This window comes from Phyllostomus discolor, chromosome 2 (assembly GCF_004126475.2).
Source record: "Phyllostomus discolor isolate MPI-MPIP mPhyDis1 chromosome 2, mPhyDis1.pri.v3, whole genome shotgun sequence".
Lineage (NCBI taxonomy): Eukaryota > Metazoa > Chordata > Mammalia > Chiroptera > Phyllostomidae > Phyllostomus > Phyllostomus discolor.
This window is the reverse complement of record NC_040904.2, coordinates 44,133,507-44,158,233: the sequence shown is the minus strand read 5'-3', so window position 1 is coordinate 44,158,233 and position 24,727 is coordinate 44,133,507. Positions and strand designations below refer to the sequence as shown.

At 42.3% G+C, this 24,727-nt stretch overlaps 2 protein-coding genes, 1 long non-coding RNA gene and 1 pseudogene across 3 annotated transcripts in view; 1 reads left to right on the top strand and 3 right to left on the bottom strand.

Annotated features, from left to right (window-relative positions):
* LOC118498821 overlaps nt 1-23,763 on the top strand; it is a 27,055-nt gene extending 3,292 nt beyond the window's left edge. The window contains exons 2-3 of the long non-coding RNA XR_004901290.1: nt 7,949-7,956; nt 23,752-23,763. This is a non-coding gene — a long non-coding RNA (uncharacterized LOC118498821). The remainder of the gene's footprint in view (nt 1-7,948; nt 7,957-23,751) is intronic.
* LOC114490979 (5-hydroxytryptamine receptor 3C-like) lies at nt 4,474-10,207 on the bottom strand. The gene is given in 9 exon segments (XM_028505111.2): nt 4,474-4,790; nt 4,896-5,111; nt 5,342-5,546; nt 6,152-6,312; nt 6,647-6,816; nt 7,091-7,212; nt 7,919-7,963; nt 8,453-8,619; nt 10,141-10,207. Coding segments are annotated over 9 exon segments (1,356 nt in total). The 3' UTR covers nt 4,474-4,587.
* On the bottom strand, nt 13,204-13,849 carry LOC114491091 (annotated as a pseudogene).
* HTR3C (5-hydroxytryptamine receptor 3C) lies at nt 18,571-24,727 on the bottom strand. Its single transcript, XM_028505066.2, has 9 exons — nt 24,661-24,727; nt 23,269-23,435; nt 22,568-22,612; nt 21,991-22,100; nt 21,541-21,710; nt 20,573-20,733; nt 19,779-19,983; nt 19,376-19,591; nt 18,571-19,244 (listed from the first exon to the last, which is right to left on the bottom strand). The coding sequence occupies exons 1-9, from the start codon at nt 24,725-24,727 to the stop codon at nt 19,015-19,017; spliced, it is 1,371 nt and encodes a 456-aa protein (XP_028360867.1). The 3' UTR covers nt 18,571-19,014.

Below are 24,727 nucleotides of genomic sequence, written 5' to 3'. Positions count from 1 at the left end.
GTGCGTGCATGTGTGTGTGTGTGAGGGTCCCAGTGAGAGGCACTGCACTGAAGGTGGCCACCATGAAGAGTAACACCTGAGGTTAAGAGTTATCAAACAGAATGGTGTGGGAGAATCCTTGCCAGAGATTATTCTGGACTTCAGTTCAATGCTTAGTTTTTCATATTAAAGAATTATTATTTCTGCATTCCTTGGCAATGATCTGAATGTGGTAAAATATAAGATGAAGAATTAGACAAAATTGGGTTCAAAATGGTCCCACAACTTACTTGCTATGTTGCTGGGGAAGGATCTTAACCTCTTTCTTCTTTGGCATCTTTACCTGTAAACTGGGAATAATGTTAAAATCCACGTTATAGACAACCACTGTGGAAAACAGTATGGAATTTTCTCAGAAAATAAAAATGGACCTGCCTTTTGACCCAGCAATTTCACTGCTAGGATTATATCCTAAGAACCCTGAAACACCAGTCCAAAAGAACCTATGCACCCAATGTTCATAGCAGCACAATTTACAATAGCCAAGTGTTGGAAACAACCTAAGTGTCCATCAGTAAATGAATGGATCAAAAAACTACGGTGCATTTACACAATGGAATTCTATGCAACAGAAAGAAAGAAGAAGCTCCTACCCTTTGCAACAGCTTGGATGGAACTGGAGAGCATTATGCTAAGTGAAATAAGCCAGGTGGTGAAAGACAAATACCATATGATCTCACCTTTAACAAGAACCTAGTCAATAAAACAAACAAACAAGCAAAATATAACCAAAGACACTGAAATAGAGAACAGACTGACAGTGACCAGAGGGGAGAGGGGAGGGAATTTCAGGGGAAAAGGGGGAGGGTTTCCAGGAACAAGTATAAAAGACACATGGACAAAAACTAGGGGGAGGGTGGTAACGGGAGGGAGGTGGGGTGGGCTGGGATGGGAGTAAAAGGCAGAAAACTGTACTTGAACCACAATTAAAATAAAAAATATCCACCTTATAGAATTGCTGTGAGGATCAAATGAGATAATGAATGTAATGAACTTTGAATATAGGAAGTATGTACTCAGTAAGTGATGGCTACTATTATCAAAACAACTTTTCTATGTGTGAGCCAAGGAAAAGCCTAGCCTAACAACCTTTCATGGCTGCTGCAGCAGAATCCCCCACATATCTCTTTTACTGTGGACCCACTGCTTCTCAAACGGGAAGCGTTCTTGCACAACAAGGACTAATGGAAATATAGCTCATCAACTTGTCAGCTTCAACAGTAGGTCAATGATGGAAATTACAGGTGCATGTTAGTTGATATGTGTTCTTTGTTTTCGTTGCAGCTTTCATATTTCTGTTCATGTCACTTAGTTTTTTAATAAAGGCAAGTCACTAAATCTATGAATGTAATGGTATTTATAGATTTTTAAAAAGCTATTCAAAGAAATGATTTTACAAATCAGAAAAAAAAAAGAAAACTGACAATGCGTCCAAATTTTAGTTGGGGATACATGGATAAGGTAGGTACATGATGCATAGTATACTGGTTTGCACACATCCTAAGGTCACTAACCGTCTCAGGGAGGCCTGAGTAGGGTCCCCACTAGAGGGCAGTAAGGGCCTCTGGAAGGGCTGAAGGAAGTCCTTTCTTCACGACTTCTTTTAGCTTTACCTAATACTAACATGCTAATTCAGGATTGCTAAAATGGGGCAACGCTACACCAAAATTTGCATATTACCCAAGTGTCCTCAAGATTCAAACTTGGCATTGTACTGAGATCCTGTAGCCTCTGGAAATGTCACTAAACTGCCTGCAAGCAGACATGGGGAAGGCTGGAATTCTCTCTATTACCAGGGCTTTTGTAATTAGTGCATCAACAGCATTGACCTGAGGTGCTGTGCATGCTCTTTAGTAATAAACTGCTAGCTTTGTTTAGTTATCCATCATCTATTTAATGTCATGTGGCTTGTCTGATTCTCTGTTAGGGTGCTGTGACCCATATTTTCATCAAAAGTAGTTTTGCTTTGTGGTTGGCTCTCTATTTAGTATTGTGTTTTGGTCTCTATTTCTTTGGGGGATGTATGTATAAAACTCCCCCAAATCTGCTTGTGCAGTGACATTACATTGGTGATATACTTTCAGACAGTACAAGCTAGTTGAATAACTTGTAATATAATGTCAAGATAAGTGTAATAAAAACATTACCTATTTAAAGTTTTCTGGCATTGTTTTATAATTAAAAAGACATGTGTAAACTCATATTCTCTTCTATAGTATCTAGTAAAAGCAAATCTGTATGTAATTCTAGCAATGTTTGTTGCTACTTTTAATTTTGTTCCTTTGTAAGTCTATATTATCACCAGTTCTTTTTTGAGTGAAGCAGTATGAACGGATGAGTAAAGTAGATTCTGTGATCAAAACTGTTTGAAGGACACTGTTCTAAACGCTCTGAGTGGACTGTAAGTGCTTACCCTCACAATTCTTAAACATTACACAATAGCAACCAATAACCAACATGGGACTCTCCCTCCAGCTTTTCACCTCACTCATCCAGGATTCTGGCTACTCTGATGGCTTCTATAAATGTAGTGCCTGGTACTGTCAGTCACCCCACCCTCCCTCATGGGTATAGCAGTGTGACAGCCCAGGGCCTATCTCATCATTCATTTCTGGGCTGGCATGAATGTCACTTTCTCAGAGAGGCCTTCCTGGAACATCCTGTTAATCTGTGTGTCATTCTCTGTCCTATTACCCTTTTTTATTTTCTTCAGCACAATTGTCAGTATATGAATCATCTTATTTAATTTGTTATTTTAGAAAATCAGTTTCCTCCCATATGATCCTCCCAATGAATAAGATATATTCTTATTCATTGCCATTTCCACAGCATTCAGGGAAAAAAGTCTACTTTATAAGTAAGCACTTAGTAAAGGTTGGATAAATGAATGAATTAATGAATGAATGCCTCACTCATTTATTCATTCCATGTTGCTATTCTGGGAGCCAGATGACTAGACTGTCTGTAGAAGCAGAAGGTCTCACTTAAGCCTGATGACGTGTTGCACACACATGACCTTCACCTGCCCTCCAAACAGTGCGGGCATTAGCTACCCCGGCTCTGTATTTCACCTTCACTTGCAGAAAGTGAAGCAGGGCTGCTATTGCTCACTGCACTCCTCAACCTCCTCCATCCCCATGCAAAAGAGTTCAAGGCTCTGGGAACTACCGTCTTAGGTATAATGTCTGAATCACCACCTTCTGTTAAGGAGCCCTGAACTGGTCCGGCTATGACAGTTTCGTTTAGTTAGAAGTGGTGGAAGATGTGTCTGAACTGAAGCTGTGGTGATGGAGGGAAGCGTGAAAACCTGACCAGTGAGTGGGGATCTGAGGTCCAGTTGGGCCGCTTGGGAGTCATGGATGGTGGAGGACGGCAGGGGCAAACACTGTGGAAGTTGGGTATATGGGTCCGGGAACCAGAGTCGAGGAGATGGCAGTGGGGAGCAGTGGAATGAGAAAATAAGCAAGTGGGGAGTGGTGGGCGGAGAGAATTTTGCAGTGGGGTCATTTATTTTTTTTCTTGTTGTTTAACAGCTTTATTGAGATATAATTTACATACCAGAAAATTTATCCATTCAGTGGTTTTTAGTATATTTAATACAGAGTTATGTAATCATCACCATGATCTAATTTTAGAACATTGGTTGAAAAGATTATTTTATTTCTTTATTTTAGGGAGAGGGGAAAGGAGAGACAGAAACATGATGTGTGAGAGAAACAGCGATCAGTTGCCTCTCTCACACTCCCAGCTGGGGACTGGGCCCACAAGCCAGGCATGTGCCCCAACTGGGAATCAACCTGGCAACTCTTGGGTCCACAGACCGGCGCTCAATACACTGAGCTGCACCAGCCAGGGCTAATTTTAGAACATTTTTATCACCTCCAATCTTGTAACTATTATTAATCATTACTCATTCACCTGCCCCTTTCTCCACCAAGGCCTAGGAAACCACTACTCTACTTTCTATAGCTATGATTAGCATATTCTGAACAGTTCATATAAGTGCGATTGTATAATATGTGGTCTTTTGTGACTAGATTTTTGTCACATTTTCAACTTTCATCCATGTTTTAGCATGTACTAGTGATTCATTTCTTTTTATAGCAGAATGATATTCCATTTTATGGATATATAACATTTTATTTAATCCATTCATCAGTTAATAGACATTTGGTTTCTTTCCACCTTTTAGCTATCATGAATAATGCTGCTACGTTTGAGTACAAATTTTCGTGTGAATATATGTTATTATTTGTCTTGGGTTTATAGTAGGAATGGAATTGCTAGGTGATATAGTAACTCTATGTTCAACACTTTGAGGAGCTGCCAAACTGTTTTCTGAAGTATCTGCACTATCTTCCGTTCTGTTGGGGGGCAGGGTTGGTTTCCTGTTTTTGAGAGAGTCAGCAGTGACTGGAGCAGGGAGGCCTGGACAGGGGTCACGGGTGCATTTGGGACTGCACAGGCGAAACAGCAAGGTCTGGGATGGTCAGCTGAGGCTGAGGAAGCCCGAACACCAGGGCACTCTGGCACATTAGATCTCAGCTCCTAGGTGTTCCAGAGGATGATGACGGTGATGATAGAGGAGGCCAAGAAGAGCAGGTAGAGGTAGAAGAGGAAGGTGTCCATCGTGTGGCTGAACTGTACCCATAGGTCAGTTAGTTGGGCCCTTGTCAATCCTGAGCTCCCATTTAACTCTGCCTCTCTGGGTTCCAGCTTCTTCCCCACCAATTCCCTGGGCTCTTTCAGGCCTGTGGAGATGACAGATACTCGCCATGAAGTGGGAAGGAAACACAATTAGAGAAGTAGGGTGTTGTGGAAGTTGAGAGAGTATGGGCAGTGCTGACCTCCCTTACCTGGCATGTGAGTGGGGGTGAGCCCTGGGCCCACGTTCTCCTTCCAGAGTGCAGTGGGGCAGCATTTCATTGGGCTGGTGCGGTAGAGGAGCAGAGAGTGGAGCCACCAGGGCATGGGTGGGGGCTGGGTGGTGGACAGGTACAGTATGTAGGTGATGAAGATGGTCTCCAGCAGGCTGAGCACCATCAGCGACAGGCAAAGGGCAAAGTAGACACCTGGGGCGGGGGTAAGGAGCACGCCAGAGTGAGGCAAATCCAGAAGAACTACCAACCCCTTTTCCTCCTTTTCTCCATCTCACACAGAGAGCCCTTCTGAGATGATTTCTTTCTTCTTTTTGCCTTATTTGCAGCTTATTTGCAGCAGCTCTAGCCAGGTCACCTGCCTACCCTGCCTCCTTTTTTTTTCTTCTTTTCATTATCTAATAGTTGGGGAAGAGGGTACATACTGATAAGAGGGGTGCCACTGTCAGAGAGTAGTTTATTCATCATGAGCAGGAAGACGTTGTAGCCCAGCAGAAGGGTTATCTTGAATGGGGTCCAGTTCTCGTTTTCTGCAGGCAGGTAGAAGCTGAGGGCGTCGATGGCAACCAGAAAGCTACTGGGCACCAGAAGGTTTATGACATAGAGTCCAGGCCTGAGCCTGATGGCCACCTGGCGGGGAAGAGAGCAGAGAGCCAGGTGAAGCTAAGAGACTTAAGGGAGACCTAAGGATGCTCTAGCTTCTTACTTTCTTAGTGTCTCATTGCAGCAGGAGCTATTTCTGGGACTTGATGATGAGGAGCAGCTTACATATGGCTAACAAGACTCCCCATGCCACCCTAACTGGTATGGCTCAGTTGGTTGGGTGTTGCATGCAAAGCAAAATGTCTCAGGTTTCCTTCCTGGTCAGGGCACATGCCCGGGTTGCAGGTTCGGTCCCTGGTTGGAGTATGTATGAGAGGCAACCGGTTGGTGTTCCTCACTCACATTGATGTTTCTTTCTCTGTTTCTCCTTCCCTTCCCCCTCTCTAAAAATAAATAAATAAATACAATCTTAAAGAAAGAGATTCCCCTATGCCTGCCAAAGAAAACCAAGGCCAGAGTTGACAGGCTCAGAAAGGGGGCTGATTTGGGGAACTCAGGAGAGAGGAAGGCTAAGGGGTATGATATCCAGGGGCTTCCTGGTCTTGGAGCAAGAAGCAAGAGGCTGTGGGCCTCAGAAGGGTCTAAAGATGGAGATCTGGGGATGGACATTGTGCCAGAGTCTTTGGGCTTACATAGAATATGATCTGGTCAAAAAGACTGGAGCCCACATTCATCTTCGGGGTGGCCTTGTTGATGCTCAGGAGGTCCCACTGCCCTTGTGTGTGGACAATGTCACACGAGGTGTCCACTATCTCCCACACTTCCTTTTCCATGCCCAGCAGCATGTTTTCCACTGCAGGGGAGATGAATTTTCATTCAACCTGCTTTCAGTCCCAACTTGTGCGGGGCTCAGAGAGATGAATTAGAAAACTGATTTAGCTACCTTTTTCAGAGTGCCCTAAGGTATCACTTCCTTGCTGTTCAATTGCCTGCTTTTCATTCTGGGCTTTCTCAGGAAGTCTTATCCTTTCCTAAGTTCCCCACCTCACCATCCACATCATCCTAGTTAGCAGATACTCGACTGTCCCATTTTTATGTATTAAAATGACTCTGGCTGTGTGTACTTTTTTGCTACCCCACTAATTGATCTCATTTTACCCCAAACTGAAACCCTCACTGCCACTCACCTGTGTAGAGAACAGAGCCAAAGGAGAGTGTGCAGTTCTGCTAGTCAAAGGGGAAGTAGAAGATGTCCAGGCTGCAGATGCTGGTCACCTGCATTGGTTTGCTATACACAATGTGCCCGTCATTAGTCACATACGCAGAGAGGCCTTCCAGGGTCTGATCCACATCCATGCTAAGGCAGCAGGAGGGGAGGGAAGTAAAGGTTCTGGTTTCATGTCAGTTTAAGTTTCTCTCTTAAGGTAAGGCTTCCCAGTGTTGCTTGTGATGGCCACTCTGCCATCTTTTGTGCCCACCACTTTTCCAGTCCTGGGGGGAAGCTGATGAGCTGTGATTGTACTCCTCCCTGAAATAAGTTTTTAGTGGCTGCATGGAAAGGGTTTGCCCTGCACTGCCCAGCAGACCGGGTCTGCTCCTTGCAAAAAGGTGTTCCTTCCAGCTTCCCCAGCCCTGATACCCAGGATTCCACGATGAAGATGTCTGGAAGCCACAGGTTCTCAGTTGTCACCGTGAGTTCATTGATATGACTGCATTCTTCTGGGTCCCAGCTGATGAATGGGTTATTCCAGGTCTAAAGCACAGAGCACAGAGGGATGGTTATGGCTGAAACCTGGAACTAGTTTATGTCAGCATCCCCTGCCCTTCCATTCCCTTAAAAATATATACATATGTATGTATTTTTCTAAATGTATGTACTATGGGTATATGATAAAAATTCAATCATTCTGGAAAGTTACAATATAAAAAGCAATCTTTTTCCTTCTCAGTTCATTCTGGCTCTGTTCATATCCCCAGCTCAGTTCTATTATTAATCATTTCTTATGTATCATTCTAGAAAAAGATTAATACATATTCCAACATTCATTTTTATTTACACAGACAGGATCGTACTATACACGTTGTTATGTATGCTGTTTTTTTTTAGCTCACTTTCTTTTGAACTCTGGTTTGTCTTCTTATCCTCACAATAATGCCTTCCCTTCTCTAGCTAACACAATCTTACTGGCTTTCATTTTCCACTCAGGGAAATCTTAAGCTGGGTGCTACATATATTTGGGCCCTAAAGCTTCCTTGGGGGCTTCCAGCTGTATTGTCCTCCTTCTTCCTGTATTTATCATCTGTCTTTCAAAGTTGATTGGCGGCCCAGAAAACTACTGGCCTCATTCTAGTTAGATACCTCTATTCTCTTGGGCACTGTCAAATGCAAAGCCAGAAGTGTGATTTTTGCAAAGCCAGAAAAAAAAGGAAGGCAAGATAAGAAAGATGACATTACATACCATCTTTAACCACAGGAATGACGTCAGCAGCTGAAGCTGTGCATTCTGACACACACATACACACACGCACAAAAAAACCATCCAGGATGATTAATGCCATGAGGCATTAATGCCATCAGGTCCTAATCTAACTCTTGCCTTTGTTTCCTAAATGGTCCCACATGACTGCTCAGCTTTTTATTCACAAGTTCCAAGAAAGGTGGGTCTGAAAAATGCAGGTTGAATGAAAATTTTTCATTCGTAAGCAAAAAGCAGGTTGTAGGGGGAAAAAGCCAGTATGAGACCTACTGGGGATATGTTCTTTATAGAATATTTCCACAAGGGCAGGACTCAAGGACAAATGTACCCTTCAGAAATGTCACTGCAGCATCCTCCTTCATATCTCTCCACCCCATGGGATGAACATCTAACTTGTACAACCTCCATTCAGAGGACTCATTGCTCACCACTGGACCAGTGTGAAGTTGGGTTAACAGGGTAAAGACTCCTTATTCTCTATTAGCAGCCTATGGAGAGAATGTAGTCAGAACTCACCACTTCCAAGATGGCAGACAGAGGGAAGGAGATGTTGACCTGAGTGGGGATGCTGTAATTGATATCTGGACGGAAGTCCTTCTGTTTAAACACAGTCTGGAAGGCAACAGGGTCCACCCCATGCTGGTCAAAACCTAAGCAGTTGATGGTGAAAGTGTTTGCCTTTCCTGTAGAGAGCAGAGACCTTAGGAGATGGGAGTAGGGTTTTTGTGTGTCCTAAGTGAAAAGAGTGCCAGGGTTTGAGAGCCTCTCAGCAGAGAAACAAAATGTGGACATGGGGTGAGGCATGTGAGCCCCTCCTTCTTGAAGGCCAAGCTCTTAGGGCCAGGGCTGGGAGGATGCACTGGTCTGCTAGGCAAATGGCGGAAGGTGATGTGGTGAGCTGACCTTTCAGGGCTCAGGGCTCATCCTTTTCTTCCTGTGCTTTTGCTCCCATGTAAAGACTACCCAAATCTGTATGCAAATAGGCTCTCTGGGGAGTCTTATTCCTTCCACAGTTGCAACATTTAGATGCACTTAAAGTTTGGCTCTTGTTCCACCGTCCTTTTTATCTCTAGCTCTATTATGATTCTTCCTCATAGACACTAACCAAAATTTCCCTAAAGTTTTTTCAATTTCCCCTTCCAACTTTCATATTTTCCCATATTCTGAAAGGAAAAGTTTGGAGAGACATAAACATGAGTGCAGTGTAAACTACATGGAGACTTAAGGAAGTTGTATGCGAATTTATTGACTACTTGCTGTGTGCTTTTTCTTCGCCCTTCTCCAATTCAATGACTTCCTCTAAGATCAGTGGGAGCCATTTTCACCATCACCATTTTGAGAAGATTTCAGTGATCATTCGCCATGTGGACAGTGAAGATATACAATAAGATATAAAAGCCCTTTTGCCCATCTCACCTGCGACCCAACCCCAGGTGGCTCTGTGGTTATTCCATAACTATAGCCTAGCAAGTTCTTTCCCATGCCTCTTCCACTCTTTTCCCCATGTTGGTTAACTCATAAGGTACATGTCCAAGCTAAGGAGAAAGATACTAAGGGAAGCAAATGTTGTCCTTTTCCCTCCATGCACTTCTTCTACAAGGTCTTCCCATGTGAGGTGGGTAAGGAGTTATGTTATTGTTAATAGGACCAAGCTACCCTGTCCACAGTTACTATATCTTTTAAAAACATATTTTATTTATTTATTTTTAGAGAGAGGGAAATGGAGAGAGAAAGAGAGGGAGAGAATCATTGATGTGAGAAATTAATCGGTTGCCTCTCGCACACCTCCAGCCAGGGACCTGCTTCGCAACCTGGGCATGTGCCCTGATTGGGAATCCAACTGGTGACTTTCATGTTTGTGGAGTGATGCCTAACCCACTGAACCACACCGGCCAGGGCCACAGTATTTATATTTTGGCAGAAAGGAGCTGTTGGATATTATAAAGGGGTGGGATTGTGGTAAAATGGTAGGATAGACAGTTTGGTAGATGCCTATGCAGGCAGATGAGAGAGGGGCTGTGTACTGATCAGTGAAATGGGTTTTTCATCTGTCCCCAAAGGAAACAAAAACACAGATACTACAAAGAAAGGCAATGTTTAAGCCAGCTATTTTGGTTACATTCTAGTTCTGGAGAGTAATAGAGTTTCTGGGTTTTTTGCCCAGAACAGCATTCCCATTTTTCCCTGTTCTTGCCCCATCTTACCTTGAAGCAGAAGGCTGACAGTGAGGCAGAGGAGGAGTCTGCCTCCAGTGGGCCACCCCCCTTCCATGCTTCTCTTCTGAAGTCTTCTCTGGGGACTCAACAGTAGCCCCCAAACCCTTGAGCTTAAAGGAGCTCAGACCACACCTTGGTTCTTGGTTTTGAATATGGTTCATGACAGGTGACCACTCCCAGGTGAGAGGCTGTGGCCAACGATGTCACAGCAAGTGTCCTGCTTCACCCCTGTCCGGGTATGTCTTCCAGGCTCCAGGCAGGGAGGCAGTTAGGCCTAGACTAGGGGAGAAGTGCCTGTTTAGCAACCTTGTCTAGATGAGTGGTTTTAAATCTGAGTTCTAAGTACTTTTCAGGGAAAATGGGCGACTTGGAAGATAAAGGCCTTGTCAGGTCTTTCCTGAAGTTACTGTGCTTCAGAGAATGTGTATGGAACGTTGGGAAAGGAATAGTTTTGTGGGGACACCTGCTAATTTCACAAGGCAGGAACATGTAATTATTACCCTGGCCAGTGTGGCTCAGTTGGTTGGGCATCGCCCTATAAAGGGAAAGGTCAGTAGTTTGGTTTCTGGTCAGGGCACTTGCCTGGGTTGTGGGATCTGGTCCCCAGGTTGGGCATGTGTGAGAAGCAACCAATTGATGTTTCTTTCACACACAGATGTTTCTCTCTTTCTCTTTCTCCCTCCCTTCCCTCTCTCTAAAAATAAATAAGTAAAATCTTTTTAAAAAGACCATGTAATTATTGTGTTGCAGACCTAGAAATGTGTCCTTTATCCAGCTGCGGACATCAGTGGTTATTGTCAATATTGAGTTAAGAAACTTGATTGAGGAGTTAAGTTCCTTTTTTGTGGCATGGACCTGGCTACCAGATCTGTCTCCACAGCTAGCACCATAGTGTGGATCTGCATACCCTTGTTTGCACTATTGGGATAGCTCATTCACCAGGTTTCCTCTAGGTATCTAGTTTCCCCCAGCCTAATCCTTCATTTCGCCGTTGTTCTAAAACAGAACTGTTGGGCTTACCCTTCCTTGTCTAATGTCTCCAAAGGCCTGCAGCCCTGAGGCTACCAGGGAACGTGTGGGTAGAAAATCACTTGATGAGCTTTTTGATAATACACGCATTCATACCCTCCCACTCCTATGGGAAGGGTATGTGTGTGTGTTTAGAAGCTCCTCAGATAGTTCCGATTCACATTTCATTGACAATGGAAGTGTTTGTGAGTCAGTAGAGCCACAGGAACTCCTATGCTCTGTGGGTGGGAATAAAGCAATTTGTTAGGGTCCCTTAAAATAGAAGATGTAAGCCCTGGCTGGCGTAGCTCAGTGGATGGAGCGCGGGCTGGGAACCAAAGTGTCCCAGGTTCGATTCCCAGCCAGGGTACATTCCTGGGTTGCAGGCCATAACCTCCAGCAACCGCACATTGATCTCTCTCTCTCTCTCTCCCTCCCTTCCCTCTCTAAAAATAAATAAATAAAATATTAAAAAAAAAAAAGAAAATCTCAAGTCTCTCTATTAAAAAAAAAAAAAAAGAAGATGTATATGTTATAGGACCTGCCAATTCTACTCCTACGTCTATACCAGCACTGCACTGTTAGTCTCATGTGGCTATTAAAATTTAAATTAATTAAAATAAAAAATTCAATTTCCCAGTCACCATAGCCACATTTTTCTCTTCTTTTCACAATAGCCATATTTCAGATATTTACTATACGTGTGCTGCTGAAGTGAGCACTATTTCACATGTTTGATAACCACATGTATATTAGTGCAGAATGTGTAATGGAATACTATGCAACAAAGAGCTTAACTTCACTTTACCCATTGATATTCATAAATTTTAAGAGCATAATATTGAATGATAAAAACAAACTGCAAAATATGTGAAGTAGTGTCACAGGTTCGATTCCCAGTCAGGGTACATGCCTGGGTTGCAGGCCACGGCCCCCAGCAACTACACATTGATGTCTCTCTCTCTCTCTTTTTCCCTCTCTTCCTTCTCTAAAAAACAAATAAATAAAATCTTTAAAAAATATATATGAAGTATGATATTATATGACATGTATGTACATTCTAAAGTGTACACGTTTAAATAATACATAGTTTAAAATGCATCCATGTGCAATAAAACTAAAACAAAAAGTAAGATAATAGTAAATGCAAAATTCAGGACAGCTATTACCTACTTGGAGGAAAGGAAAATGGCTGTGCTTGAGAAGACGCTTGTAAAAGATTTCCAAGACATGAGTAGTTGTAGGCAGGACATACAGAAGGACTTTAACTTTTCATTTTACATTGTTATATAACATTTCAGTTTTTTCCCCATGGGTACATTTTGTTTTATTATTATTTTTAATTACAACTGATACTCAATATTATTTTACATTAGTTTCAGGTGTATAACACAGTGGTTAGACATTTATATAGTTTACAAATTGATCACCCTGATAATTCTAGTGCCCACCTGGCACCGTACTCAGCTATTACAATGTTAGTGACTATTTTCCCTGTGCTGCACTTTACATCCCCATGACTGTTTTGTAACTGCCAATTTGTACTTCGCCATCCCTTTACTTTTTTTCACCCAGCATAATGGAGCATAAATAGTAAGACTTTGTTCTTTTTTTAGTGATGTTCCATGACTTTATTATTGATATTATTTACACATCTCACAATGGAACATAAACAGAACTTTTTGCCTGTAAGTTATAGAAATGCAAGTTCTTTTTCAACTTTGTGGATGGGTAAAATGTTGGTAATGATAATTTGCCTAAGCTATTACAGAGTGGGCCAGAAACACATTTATGGATTCTGGGGATGATGTGTGCTGTAATTCTTTGACTGGGTAAGTGGACACTCTAGCCAAAAAGTTTTTTTAAAAATGAACACAGAAATATAAGACAAAGGGAAATGAAAATTCCCTTACATCTTTGCAACATTTATATGGAAACCAAATGTAAAAGCAGTCCATTCTGCTTTTGACGAGGCTTTGGTTCAGATCTCAAATCTCAGTTGCTTGGTGTAGTCTCCTATGAGAACACTCGGAAGGTGTCTTCTTAAACAGCAAACCTATTTTGAGTGGCGGTGCTGCTTTTAGTAGCTGTATCTGCATGGGGCTGATAACCAATCGTCATCTTTGGAGGAAGCCTGACCTTTCTTTGTATACCCTCCCTACACACGTAACAGCATCTCTGTTTTCCCATTCAGTAGTCCATATTGCTATCTTATCACCTTTAGCTCTAACATTAACATCTCCACATACATCATCATGTAGTCATCAAAAGATTCTCCAATAAGGCCCAGCAGTGTCTATAGCCAAAAGCCACTGACACTTTGTCCATGCTGTTTGCTTAATGTAATTAGCCATCGTTCTCCTCATTTGCTTTTCTCATCTTCCTACATAGGCTTAACACCATCCTTAAAAAGTGAGCAGTCGCAGCCAGGAATTAAATTACTAGACAACTGGATATGGTTGTACAGAGCCCAAAAGTCTTCAATAGTATCAAACTCAGAGATCAGCTGAAGGTTTTCTTGCCAAGTTTTGCTTTGATCATTTTTTAAAAACCAGAGTGCCCATCTGTTCTGTAAAGGATGTTTAATACAGTGGTCTGGGTTAGCAACCTCCTGGTTAGATTCTGTTTTCTCTTTTTCTGTAGGTGGGGGACTAGGAGCAGGGGTAGTTTCCATTTCCACAGTTGCCATTTTTATATGTATTTTTGAATTAACTTATTATCTTCTACAAAAAGAAGCAAACAGATCCCTCCACACTTTCTTGTGATTTAAGTAACGCTTTTAAAAATTAATAACATACAAATTTAGACAGGGGACCAAGATGGTGACATAGGAATCTAAACTTCCCTCTTCCCCCAGTCACCTAGAGCTATTCCATCTCATAGAAATCCCAAAACTAACTGAGTGACTCCTACACATCAGTCAAATGAGAAAATACTGACATGGAAATGGGTGGAGAGATGGAGACGTATTCTCACCATACATTTAACCCTTAATGCAACGCCATGTAATTGAGTGAACCCTCTCCTGAGGGGTGAAGGGTTTGGACTGTACATCTAGCATCCCAACTTTTAAGGTCCCACTTGATGGACAAGTCACAAAATATCCAGCTCTGAAAGCCAATGAGATTTGTATATGTGAGCAGATATTTCAGCAGAGACTTTGTAGGCTACAAGGGAGTGGGATGATATATTCAAGTGCTGAAAGAAAAAAAGCTACCAACCAAGAATATTCTACCTAACAAAGTTGTTCTTCAGAATTGAAAAAGAGATAAAGATTTCTGGAGAAACAGAAGCTGAAGGAATTCATCACCACCAGACAAACCTTACAAGAAATATTAAAGGGTGTTCTTCAAACTGAAACAAAAGGATGATAATAACTAAAATGAAAACATATGAAAGTATAAAACTAAGCCCTGGCTGGTGTAGCTCAGTGGATTGAGCACGGGCTGCGAACTAAAGTGTCGCAGGTTCGATTCCCAGTCAAGGTACATGCCTGGGTTGCAGGCCATGACCCCCAGCAACCACACATTGATGTTTCTTTCTCTCTCTCTTTCTCCCTCCCTTCCCTCTCTAAAAATAAATAAATAAATATTTTTTAAAAAGAAAGTATAAAACTCACTTGTAAAGGTAAATATATCATTAAATTCAGAATACTGATATTATAATAGTGGTGGGTAATCACTTTTAGCTCTAAATAAAGATTAAAAGACAGGAATTAATAATAACTATAATGATAATAATTTGTTAATGGATACACAATATAAAAGGGTGTATATAAATCAAAAACATAAAACACGGAGAGAGAGAGTATGAAATGTAGAGCTTTTGTATAGGTTTGAAGTAAAGTTGTTACCAGCTTAAAATGGACTGTTATAACCCAAAGATGGATTATATAAGTCTTATGGTAACCACTAAGCAAAACCTTACAGTAGATACACAAAAAATAAAGGGAAAGGAATCCAAGCATACCATTACAGAAAACTATCAAGTTATGAATGAAGAGGGCTTTTACAAAGACTTCATAAATTTCCAATGCACGTAACAGAAGTTTACAATAGAAAATGGAGGAAAAGGAAATAAGTTATTATCAAAAGGGCTACTTCACAATATTTATAGATAATTACATATGTATATAGTTGTGTACATATAATTTTTTTTAATGAGAGGTCATCAGAAACCAGAAGCAGGTTTTCCTAAGTTGTGAAATGTCCCTAACATGTCTGCTGATATATCTAGGCCAGTTCTAGCTTAAAATATTTTCCTTCACTGTCAGGTCATATTTTAAACTACAAGGCTCACCCCAACCCTAACATATGAACAGGTTTTTCTTTTGCAAAGGACATTGCCAATTATAATAACCTTGGAACCTAAAGTCACATATGACAAGATGGAAAAAAATTGCAAGATAACATTTAGAGAAATATAAATGTGGGGATGGGAAAGAAAAAATGATGCAAAGGTGATCTTAAGAATTTTGAAATTCCTCAAAGATGTGGTAAACACTCTTCATTTTAAGTTATTGCAAAAGTCAAGGATGGGTTTCTGAAGGAGAAATAGTTCAAAGTAATGAAAAGAAGAAAACATAAGATAATTTGCAAGTAGGGATTAACTCACCAGAGTATAAATAACATCTCTAAGAACTCAAAGATAGTGAAGTTCACAGGTAAAAGTGGGCTGCTAATTCTCCATATTAGATGTGCGAAAACAAAATACACTATACCAGGATGGAATAAAGGGATTACATTTAGAGCTAGTAAAATAGTGATTCTTGATTGGCTGTCATTCATTCATATAATCATTTAACAAGTCTGTATTAAGCACCTATGTTGTTTTGGGCAGGGCACCGTATACTGATTTATAAAAATGGACGAGACATTGTACCTAATCTTTAGGAAAGCACACTCTCTTAGGGGAGGCAGAAATGTACGTAAATCCCTGAAATGTATGTATTCACCTAATTGAAATATAATTCAGATATTTTTCTTTGGTATTTTTTCACTTCCTCTTTCAATTTCTGTCTCTCCTCAGGGCCTTGCTCCTAGCTAGTTGTTAGAAGCCTTCCCCAGGATGATAGCTGCTGATGAAGGTGTGAAGTACTGTTTTTGTTGTTGCTGTTTTTCCACTCATTTATGCATTCACTGGTTGTTTTTTTTAATGTGCCACGGTGAGGGATTGAACCCTCAACCTTCGTGTATCAGGAGATGCTCTAACCAGCCAAGCTACTAGGGCTGAAGTGCTATTGATAGGAAACTCTTTTTTTTTTATCTTCCATTTTGTTCTTTTTTTTTAAGATTTTATTTATTTATTTTGAGAAAGAGAGCGAGAGAGAGAGAGAGAGAGAGAGAGAGAGAGAGAGAGGTATCAATGTGTGGTTGCTGGGGGTCATGGCCTGCAACCCAGGAATGTACCCTGGCTGGGAATCAAACCTGGGACAGTTTGGTTCCCAGCCTGCGCTCAATCCACTGAGCTATGCCAGCCAGGTTGGAAACTCTTTTGTTTTTTAAAGGGGGTTTTATTCCATTGTATGTGTGCACCACTTCTTTATCCATTCATCTACTGATAGACATGCAGGTTGCTTCCATATTTTAGCTTTTGTACATAATACTTCAATGATCATATAGATGTATATGTCTTTTCAATTTAGTGTTTTGGGTTTCTTTGAATAAATATACAAAAGTGAAATTGCTAGGTCCTTTTTTGTCTCTTGTTATAGCCTTTGCTTTAAAGTCTATTTTGTCTGGTATTAAGTAGTGCTAGCACAGCTTTCCCCCTCCCCCATTTTCATTTTCATGAAATATCTTTTCCACCCTTTTACTTTCAGTCTGTGCGTGTCTTTCAACCTGAAGAGAGTCCCTTGTAGACAGCATATGTAAAGGTCTTGCTTTGTTATCCATTCAGCCACCATATGTCTTTTGATTGAAGCATTTCATTCATTTGCATTTAAAGTAATTGTTGATAGATATGTATTTATTACCATTTTAGTATTCATATTTCTAGTTATTTTTTATTCTTCTGGAAAAGGACCCTTTAACATTTATTATAATTCTGGTTTGATGCTGATAAATTCCTTTAGCTTTTTCTTGTCTGGAAAGCTCTTTATCTGTTCTTCAGTTCTAAACGATAGCTTTGCTGGGCAAGAGTAAAAACAATGAAAGCTTGTCATCTGCAACAGCATGGATGGACCTAGAAGGTATTGTGTTGAGTGAAATAAGTCAGACAGGGAAAGAGAAATGCCATATTATTTCACTTATATGTGGAATCTGAAAAATAAAATAAATGAACAAGCAGATCAGAAAAAGTCATAGAACATTTTGACAGTTGCCAGGTGGGAGGGGGTTGGAGGGAATGGGTGAAAAAGGTGAAAGGATTAAAAAGTACAAATTGGTAGTTACAGGCAGTCATGGGATGTAAAATACAGTCTAGGGAACACAGTCAATGATATTGCAATAACTGTGCATGGTGCCAGGTCGGTACTAAAAATATTGGGGGGGGATCACTTTGTAAGTTACGGAAATGTCTACTCGCTGCATCGTACACCTGACATAATATTGTGTGTCAACTGTAATTAAAAAATAAAAAATATTTTAAAAATTAAAATAGGATTTTCTGATAGTAAAAATAATATTTGTTCATTAAGAACAGTTAAGAAAACACAGATAAAGATATAAAAGAAAATAGCAATCACTCATAATTTCATTATCCAGGATAAAATTTGTTCATGTTTTGGTGTCTAGACATCCATATGTTTTCTCTTCATTCCTCTTTAGTGCTCTCTTTTTCTGTCTCTCTCTTTTTAAGAGAAATAATATATACATACTGTTTTGTAACTTGTGTTCTCTACTTTATAGGTCATGGATCTGTTTCCATGTTTATTAACATAGATCTATATTCTCACTTTCAATGGTCACAAAGTATTCCATCCTGTGGCAGTATGACAATTTATTTAACTTGAATTTTTAAAAAAGATTTTATTTATTTATTTTTAGAGAAAGGGAGGGAAGGAGAAAGAGAGGAAGATAAATATCAATGTGTGGTTGCCTCTTACATGGCCCCTACTGGGAACCTGGCCTGCAACCCAGGCATGTGCCCTGACTGGGAATTGAAGCCACGATACTTTGTTTCACAGGCCCATGCTCCACTGAGCTACACCAGGGAAGGCTAACTTGAACTTTTTAAATGAGGTCCTTAACTGTCTTCCTGGCCCTCCTCCAATCATGTATATTCAGAAAGCCTTCTCTGTTTGATCAGAAGAACTGGTCAGAATAAAACAATGACCCAATATTTATTTCAAAGATCAATTTTAGCAATGAGAGAGGTAAAGAAGAATGAAATGGAAATAATGATGAAAGGAATATTTTGCAATTATAACTATTTTAAGGTAATTTCTTGCAAATGAGACTTGATCTTTTTATTCTTTTAAACTCTGAAAGTGTCTGAAAAACTTAAAATCAAATCATGTTACACCTGTTTAGGGTGAAGTATCACCTCAGTGTTTGTGGACCTATCATAAATGTACTGAGGGGCCACCACTTCCTAGAAAGTTATTTATTGGGACAGTCAATCAAGGAGAGACTCCACTGATCTGGACCTCTGTTAATAAAGGGGTCAGAAGTCAGGTGTGGCAGAGGGACACTAACAGTGTGCAGGAATGAGGACCGTGGTATATGAGAAGGACACGGCTGTGCCAAACCTACTCGGAAGGGCTGCGTTGAAGTTTTGGGAATATAGAAGAGGACACGATAGTCACTGGGGATAAGTGGCTAAGATTAGGAAAGAGGCCAGAGCCTGGCTGGCTCTAAGGCAAGGAGAAACTCAAACTGTGGTTTGCAGGGAGAGGTGGATGTGGATGTCCATCTAGGTGTTCCAGAGCACGATGACCGTGATGACAAAGGTGGCCATGAAGAGCAGGTAGAGGCGAAACAGCAGGGTGTCCATCATGTGGCTGAACTGCACCCATAGGCTGACTAAGTGCTGCTGTTGAGCTTTGTCTTCCTGCTGGCCCCTTGCTGACCCAGGAGACCCGTTTAACTCTGCCTCTTGGGGACTTGGCACCTTCCCCACAAACTCCACAGGCTCCTTCAGACCTCCAGAGAAAAAGAGAGACCGAGCTATAGGCTGCAAAGATCACCTGTGAGGGAGGGGGACAGGGAAGGAGGCAGGAGCAGAGAAGTGGAGGTGTTGCAAGAGGAAGTGTGGGCAGTGCTGACTTCCTTACCAGGCAGGTGGGCAGGGGTGAGGCCCAGGTCCTTGTTTCCCTTCTGGGGAGCAGTGGGACAGCATTTCATTGGGCTGGTGCAGTGCAGAAGCAGGGAATGGAGCCACGGGGGTATGGGTGGGGGCTTGGTGGTGGCCAGGTTCAGCATGTAGGTGATGAAGATGGTCTCCAGCAGGCTGAGCACCATCAGGGACAGACAGAGAGCAAAGTAGACACCTGAGGGCAAAGTAAACTATAAATAAACCAGGGCAAATCGTTTCTACACTTTCTTCAGCCTCTTTCCCCAAATTAAATCTTTCTACAGAAACCCTTTCCTCCTTAAGTGGAGAGGCAGCTGGTTCTCCAGGTTCCCTTCCCTGTGCTCTGCTGCCTTAGCTTCCCTGGAAAGTGGGAGGGGCCATACTGATGAGGGGGCTGCCGCTGGCAGGGAGTAAGTCATTCATCATGAGCAGGAAGACGTTGTAGCCCAGCAGAAGGGTTATCTTGAATGGGGCGCGGTTCCCGCTTTCTGCTGGCAGGTAGAAGCTGAGGGCGTCGATGGCAACCAGAAAGCTACTGGGCACCAGAAGGTTTATGACATAGAGTCTGGGTCTGCGCCTGATGGCCACCTGGTGGGAAGGAGAGATTGTGGAGAACGTGGCAATTAACTGATGCAGGAGCTCAATCGCGTGTTTATTTGTCTAATCCTTGCTGATGTGCTGTTTGGCTCTCTATGGGGTGATCTCTTTAAGTAACTTGTGCTCCTCTGCAGAAGTGCCCCTAATTTGTTTTCTAATTTTGTGTGTGTGTCCAACCTGCTAGGAATACAACTGTAGATGTTTATCGGCAAGTAGGGCCCTTGGCACTATCAGATGGTGAGTACTCCATTCTGGTAGGAGCGCAGCTGCTCCTCCTCTGTGCAAGGCAGAGGTCCTGGGCATCCTCCTTTAGGGCCACTAGGGTACAGGGTGGAGTGGGGAGCAGCTGCTAACCCCTAAAGCTTCTTTTAGTTTTTCCTTTTTATTGAATTTATTGGGGTGACACTGGTTAACAAAGTTATACAGGTTTCAGGTTCATAATTCTGCAACCCATCATCTATACACTTATTGTGTGTCTACCACCTCTAAAGTTTCTTTCTGTATCTCAAAGAGCCTTAGATCAAGAGGAAGACCACAGAACAATTGGGACCAAAAGTCAAAGAGCAACCTCTGGACTCACATAGAATATGATCCGGTCATATACACTGTTGCCCACCAACAGCCTCGGGGTGGCCTTGTTGATGCCCAGGAACTCCCACTCTCCCTGGGTCTGAAGGATGTCACGAGACGTGTCTGCTATCTCCCACACTTCTTTGTTCATGCCCAGAAGCATGTTGTCCACTGCAAGGGAGGCCAGGGCAGCTCAGTGCCTTCTGCCCACAGAAGTCGATTCCTCCCCCACCGAGTTTCTTCAACAAATTTTTCTCTTTGTCCTTTTAAAGCAGGGCATGGAGCTTCTCAGAAGGGGGTTACAGGACCAGCAATCCATATGTGTGTGGCCTGCAGCCCTGATTTTGTTGTTGTTGTTGGTTGTTGAAAACAAGGGTGAGTCAAAGGTTTTATGGGAATTTTGGACATGACTCAAAACGTAAATCATTCCCATTTTCCTTCTCATTTCCCCGGCTGTCTGATGCTGTTTTAGTGGAATCAATCTTGAACAGTTCAACATTTTTATAATTACATGCATGCTCATTATAGTGATTGGTTTATTCAAATCTGCCACGTGATATCTAGTGGCATTCAGTTACACTGATTTACTGGTTTAAGAGTGTTAGCTATTAAAGTTAAAAGGGATGAGCTAAAAATTATAGAGGTGCAGTAGTTCAGGGTCAGATATAGGGCAAGGGCCATCCAAGATCTAAAGCAGTAGGTTTTTTTTTTAAACTTCATTGAGGAATTAAAGGAGTAATTCTTAACTCTGCACATTAGCAAAACTTAGGGAGATATATAAAAATAACAGTAACTGAGCCACCACCTGGAATGATTAAATTAGAATCTCTGGGGTGATGCAGTTATTGGTATTTTTAAAAAGCTTTAGTGGACAGCCACAGTTGAGGAATGCTGATCCAAAGCTTTCCCTGTAATACCGATACCACTTAAATATCTTCCCCTGGATCTTAAATAGCTGCCGGAACGAGTCTCACTCACCTGTGTAGAGGAAGGAAGTGAAGGTGAAAGTGCAGTTCTGTTGGTCAAAAGGGAAGTAGAAGATGTCCAGGTTACAGATGCTGGTCACTCGCACTGGCCTATCATACCTTATTCGACCTTCACTGTTGACATATGCGGAGAGACCTGAAGGTGCCCGATCCACATCCATGCTGCTTGTGAGAGGGAGGGAGAGGTGGGTGCTGTGGGTGCCTTCATCAGCTTTTGTCTCCCTTTCTCTCCAGGTCTTCCCCACCTGTGCTCTCCTTTTGGGTTATTCCCCTAACGTCACTCTATCTTGTCTCATCTATCCCTCATAGTGCTTTGTGGGAGTCAGTTAATTAAAACCGTGTCCCCGTCTGAATCTTTTAGTGTCTCTGTGCCCTATACTTGACCCTACACTGTTCTTTGCAGGTGGGCTCCATGCTGGCTTTCCCCAGCCCAGATACGCACGCTTCCAAAATGAAGATATCTGGGATCCACAGGTTTTCTGCTGATACAGTAAGTTTCTGGATGCCAACACACTCTTCTGGGTTCCAACTAATGAAAGGATTGTCCCATATCTGCAGGGAGGGAAGGGGGAAACCGAGGCAAGGGATGATGGAGCTTGTCCAGTCAACCTCTCCCGACTCTCTCGTTTCTTTTTTAAACTCTGATCCACCAACTCCACTCATGTCCCTAATGACTGCAGCCTACCTCCTTCTCTTTATCCAGCCATGTGTCATTGACAAAGTACCAACGAATAGCCTTTGATTCAGGCAGATCTTAAATATAGCTTAATACCACTTAGGCCCAGGAATGCATTGATAGATTGGACCCACTTGCAACCACTTGGCCATTTTCTTGGGTCACCATTTCTGCCTTCCTAAGTTGCTCAGGGAGATTTGTGTCCCCACAGTTCTAAATGGAGTTATTTGGTCTCAGAAAGATTTATACATTGAGTAGAGGCTCAGACTAGAAAACCTTTACATTATTTTTCAAATAAAACCTATAAGTAGAAGTGGGAAGGGGAGAGTTGAATCTGCCTTACCAAATTAATCCACAGGAAGGATGTCAGAAGCTGGAGCTGTGCATCCTGGTAAAGAAATTCCCGTGCAGGGTCATTAGTGCCTAAAGACGTGGCCCATCCCCACTTCACATTCTTACTGATATTTACTGATCTATTGAGCCAGGCATAGTTCTAAATGTTGGACTGTCTTTTCCTTGCTTGTCTCCTCTTGTTTTTAGGTACAATTCAGGTTTTAATTGACAGACAGACCACTTCCTTCTAGAGCATCCAGAAAGAAAAGGAATCAAGGAGAAATCCTTCCTAAAAAATATATCACTGCAGCCTTCTTCTTGATGTCTCCCCATCACTAAGAAACCCCTCTATTTATAGGAAATCCATTCGGAGTACCTACTGTTCACCACTGGACCAGTACAGTGTTGGGTCAACAGGGCAGAGGATCCTTGTTCCCTGTTAGAAGACATAGAGCCTTGCTTGGCTTGTGTGACTCAGTTGGTTGGAGCATTGTCCCACAAACAGAAAGGTTACCAGTTCGATTCCTGGTCAGGGCACACGCCTGGGTTGTGCGTTTGGTCCCCCATCGGGTTGCGTATGAGAAGCAACTGATTGATATTTCTCTCTCACATTGATGTTTCTCTCCCTCTTTTTCCACCCTCCCTTCCTCTCTCTTTAAAAATAAATAATTTTTTAAAAAGAAGCTATGGAAGGTGGGAACCATGTCTCACCACTTCCAGGATGGCAGACAGGGTGAAGGAGATGTTGACTTGAGTGGGGTTGCTATAGTTGATGACTGGGCGAAAGGTCTTTCTGTCAAACGCTGCTTGGAAGGCAGCAGGATCCACCCCAAGCTGGTCAAAGCCTGAGCAATTGATGGTGAAAGTGTCACCTTTTCCTGTAGAGAGAGAACAGACTCTGTGAGAGAGGGTCTGTTGCCAGGGGACATACTGGGAGGAACAGGTGAATCCTTTCCGAGCCCAAACTCCCCAAGGCCAAACCCCTTCCTGCCAGGGCCAGAGAGGATGAGCTGGTCTGGTAGGCAAATGGTGGAAGTCAAGTGGTGAACTTAGTCACCGCTCTATCCTTACTCCCATTGTCTCGTCCTCATGCAAAACCTGCCCAAATCTATAGGCAAATCAGCCTTGGTGCAGTGGCAGCCACTTCAAGGAGTGTTCTAGTGTACCTATCACAAGCTTCTTGGGTCCACCTAGTATTGCAGCTGAGCACTGCCCTAAAACCAGTAGTTTAAGCTGTTCTTAGGTATTCTGTTCTTAGGCTGTTCTCTTCTGTACTTCTTCCTCAGAGACATCTGCAGGAACTGACTTATCAAAAAGATAAGAGAAGTAAACAACCGCATTAATTAGGTAGATACGGGAAATGTGTAGCAGATACTCTGAATGGATGTTTACCTTGGTGCTATGCATTTTTATTTTGCTCATCTCAGACATCTTGGAGTTTATTTCCAGCATTGGGATCACTAGGCGATACCATGGAGAACTTACCATGCGCCAACCACACAGTGTGTCTCGTGCGATATTGTCTTTTGGTCATGACAAGGGAGCTGCCTGGGTGGTACCTGAGCAGAATCTTTGCCCCATTTTCATCTTTATGTGATCTTTTTCTCTGCCTGCTCCTCTTCATCTCCATTATATTTAAGGTATGTACCCTGACTGGGAACAAATATTCCCTTGTGGAAGCAAAATATCCACTTCCTTCTTCCTCAGCTGTCTCCTTACCCTCTGTTGCTGTTTTGCTTACTCCTTCAGGGCATGTTTAAAATTAGTGGCCCCTCTTTCAAAGATATTGTATCAAAGGAAAAAGAGATAGGGAGGGTGGGATGACAGGTGATGGAAGGGACACTGGAAGTCGATGAAAAGGTGGAGTTGGAGAGGTGGTGAAATGGGGCAGTTTGGTAGATGCCTGTCAGGTAGAGACAGAGGGAGGCTGTGTGTCCTGATCGGTGGAACGCCCTTCTATCTGTCACCAAAAGGAAATCAAGACACAGATATCATGGAAGAAATATTTAACGAGTTAATTCTGAAAGTCCTCCAGGTGCTCGAGGGAAATTTCTAGTTCTTCAGAACCATACTCTAGTCTTCCCTGTTCTGGCCCCATCTTACCTTGAAGCAGGAGGCTGACAGCGAGGCAGAGCAGGAGTCTGCCTCCAGTGGGCCACCCCCCTTCCAT